This window comes from Empidonax traillii, unplaced genomic scaffold (assembly GCF_003031625.1).
Source record: "Empidonax traillii isolate 1590-97213 ecotype Southwest subspecies unplaced genomic scaffold, ASM303162v1 scaffold2900:size33666, whole genome shotgun sequence".
NCBI classification, from domain to species: domain Eukaryota; kingdom Metazoa; phylum Chordata; class Aves; order Passeriformes; family Tyrannidae; genus Empidonax; species Empidonax traillii.
The window spans coordinates 4,740-7,816 of record NW_020958093.1 but is presented as its reverse complement, the minus strand read 5'-3'; the positions used below and the strand labels follow the sequence as shown (position 1 = coordinate 7,816).

At 55.0% G+C, this 3,077-nt stretch overlaps 1 protein-coding gene across 1 annotated transcript in view; it reads right to left on the bottom strand.

Annotated features, from left to right (window-relative positions):
- SELENOI (selenoprotein I) overlaps positions 1 to 3,077 on the bottom strand; it is a gene marked incomplete at its 5' end in the record, with an annotated part of 10,169 nt that overhangs the window by 2,387 nt on the left and 4,705 nt on the right. The window contains 3 exons of the mRNA XM_027910195.1: positions 673 to 853; positions 1,245 to 1,293; positions 2,944 to 3,052. Coding sequence (XP_027765996.1) covers positions 673 to 853; positions 1,245 to 1,293; positions 2,944 to 3,052 — 339 coding nt within the window. The remainder of the gene's footprint in view (positions 1 to 672; positions 854 to 1,244; positions 1,294 to 2,943; positions 3,053 to 3,077) is intronic.

Genomic DNA, 3,077 nt, shown 5'->3' with positions numbered 1-3,077 from the left:
GCAGGGCTGGCCCCTCACACCAGAGACACAGGGAGGGGCTGGAGCGTGGGCAGGGAAGGGAACGGAGCTGGGAAGGGGCTGGAGCAGCAGGAGCGGCTGAGGGAGCTGGGGGGGCTCAGCCTGGAGAAAAGGAGGCTCAGGGGGGACCTTCTGGCTCTGCAATCCCTGACAGGAGGGGGGAGCCGGGGGGGGGTCGGGCTCTGCTCCCAGGGAACAGGGCCAGGAGGAGAGGGAACGGCCTCCAGCTGTGCCAGGGGAGGGGCAGGGGGGATATTGGGACAATTCCTGCATGGAAAGGGCTGTGCAGCCCTGGCACAGCTGCCCAAGGAGGTGGTAAATCCCCATCCCTGGAGGGATTTAAAATGCCTGTGGATGTGGCACTGGGGGACGGGGCTCAGTGGTGGCCTTGGTGGCAGGGCTGGAGGAATGGCTTGCCCTGATGATCTTAAAAAAAGCCTTTCCCAACCTTAAGGATTCTGAAAATCTCTGGATATGCAGCTAGATCAGATTTTTGACCCAAAAAATTAGTCCCCATCCCCAAAAAGGAAGCAGGAGCTCCCTTCCCATCAGCACTTTGGTGTTCACAGCACACACAGAGGGTGCCCCAGCCTCTGAGAACGCCCAATTTCACTAACACCGCACTTTCTCAAGCACAAAGCAAAAGCTGCTCACAGAGATGTTGGCAAAGGCTGTTCCAACCATGAAGTAGAAGAGCCTGGGCTGGACCTCCAGGATGTCCGTGGGGGACAGGAAGACCCAGGTGGTGCAGAGCAGGAAGAGCAGCACGGGGGACACGAGGGGCAGCAGGATTTCATACGCAGAGTGGTGCTTCAGGGTGTTGTTTTTATAGGCCCTGGAACACAAGGAGAGAAAGGAAAACACGTGGGATCAATGGGAGATCCTCCAGTAAACACCTGAGGGGGCTCCAGGAGAGCTGGAGAGGGACTGGGGACAAGGGATGGAGGGACAGGACACAGGGAATGGCTTCCCACTGCCAGAGGGCAGGGAGAGATGGGAAACTGGGAAACAATTCCTGGCTGGGAGGGTGGGGAGGGGCTGGGCTGGAATTCCCAGGGAAGCTGTGGCTGCCCCTGGATCCCTGGGAGTGTCCAAGGCCAGGCTGGACGGGGCTTGGAGCAACCTGAACCGGTGGAAGGTGTCCCTGCCCGTGGCAGGGGGTGGCACTGGATTCATTTAAGGTCCCTTTTCCCCCCTCACACCAGGCTGGGATTCCAAAGACTCACTTGTAGAAGTTGTAGAGGCTCATGGGCAGCGTCACAGTGAGAGCACAGGCTGGAAGAGAACACACCCTGTTAGTGCCCTGCCAGAGGGTCCCTCACGTGCCCCCTGGGCCCCGTTTTGGGTGCTCCGAGGGCGCCCCACGAGCGGCTCGGGCAGCTTCACGAGGAGCGGGTGCTCCTGCCTCTGGTCCAAGGGCTGTAATTAAAACTGCTATAAATTAAAGACATTTCCATTTGAAAGGGCTGCGTTAATGAGCATTGTGCTTTAAGACAGGGAGAAAGTGTAATTATAGCACAGTCCTAATGAGGCGAGGGGAACGCCACGAGTGACAAGTGGCTGAGCACAAGATCCCAGCCTTCACAATCAGGGCGATCTGCAGCCTCTCCAGCTGTGTGCAAACACTTCCAGTGCCCACAGTGCCCCCCAAAAATTGTCATTTTAACTAGATAAACGATGCAAACCACCTAAGAGGCTGAAAAATCAGAACCACCCCAATCAGAACCACCAACTGCTTTATCCGTGACAGCCCAGCACAACCCCTGCCCTGCTTATCCAGCAGAAGGAATTTTAACAGAGCTGGAAACATTCCTGCCTTAATAACCCACCTCCTATCCCAAATCCTGCCCGTGTGGGCACTGGGTTCTGTTATTCACACTGGAAAAGCACATTTATCTTTATCATTCCCATGGGAAGTTCAGGGGTCTGTGGGCTCTACTGGAGAACCACATTTATCTTTATCATTCCCATGGGAAGTTATGGGGTCTGTGGGCTCTGTTGTTCACACTGGAGAAGCACAGTTATCATTCCCATGGGAAGTTCAGGGGTCTGTGGGCTCTGTTGTTCACGCTGGAGAAGCACAGTTATCATTCACATGTCAAGCTACGTGGCTGCCACAGGGAAACTCAGAACACCCACCTGGCAGAAGTGCAAGCACTACACCCAGCACACCAATTAACTCGAAATGAAATAATAAATTACAAAGAACACAGCAAATAAACTGAGCAGGAACCTGTGAATGAGGCAACAAGGTCAGCTCAGCTCTGCTCTTTGCAGCGGCTTCTTTTGACCGACCGCAGGAGAGGCAGGCCGGGCTCTGATTTCGGTTTTATTGTTATTACAGCTCTTGTTCAGTGCTCAGGTGGGTGGATGGAGGGCAGGATCCCCGAACAGCAGAGCTCCCACCCTCCTTCCAGGGCTGCAGCCTCCCTCCCACGCAGTGTTTGTGCTCTGGGCTGATGCAGCCCCAAGGCAGCAGAACAAAGAGTGCCCTGACCCCCCTGACCCCCCCAAAACCAGCCCCAGGCTGGGGAGGCTCCACTGGGTGCCAGGTCCCAGCACCCACCTGCACGTGGGGCTTTGTCCCCTCAGAAATCTGCTTTTATCCCACTGGTTTTATCCCCTAAACCCCCCCAGGGGCTCTCCCTGCCACCCAACTGAGCTGCCCCGGGGTGCCAAGGCAGCCCAGGCAGATGGGGGGGAGTTAAGCTCTCCAAAATAACTCTGCAGGAGACAAGCAGTGTTGTTTTTGCAAGGCTGTGAAAGGGAAAGGCTGTGAGAACACCCTGCATTAGTCACCTCAACACCTGCCCAACAGCAGCTCCCCTGGCAGCAAACAGAGCAGCATTAGCATGGCACATTAACATTGGCTCGGTTAAAAAAGGTGGAGTTTTAAAAGACAGGCTTCAACATGGAGCTTCTTACCAATAATCATTGCAGTGAATAGGTCTCTATATAAGAAATTAAACAGGAAAGGTGCATACCAGGCCTCAACTCCCACAAAGGCTGTCACTATGTAGACAATTGAAATGGTCTGAAAGAGAGCACAGAGGACAGGG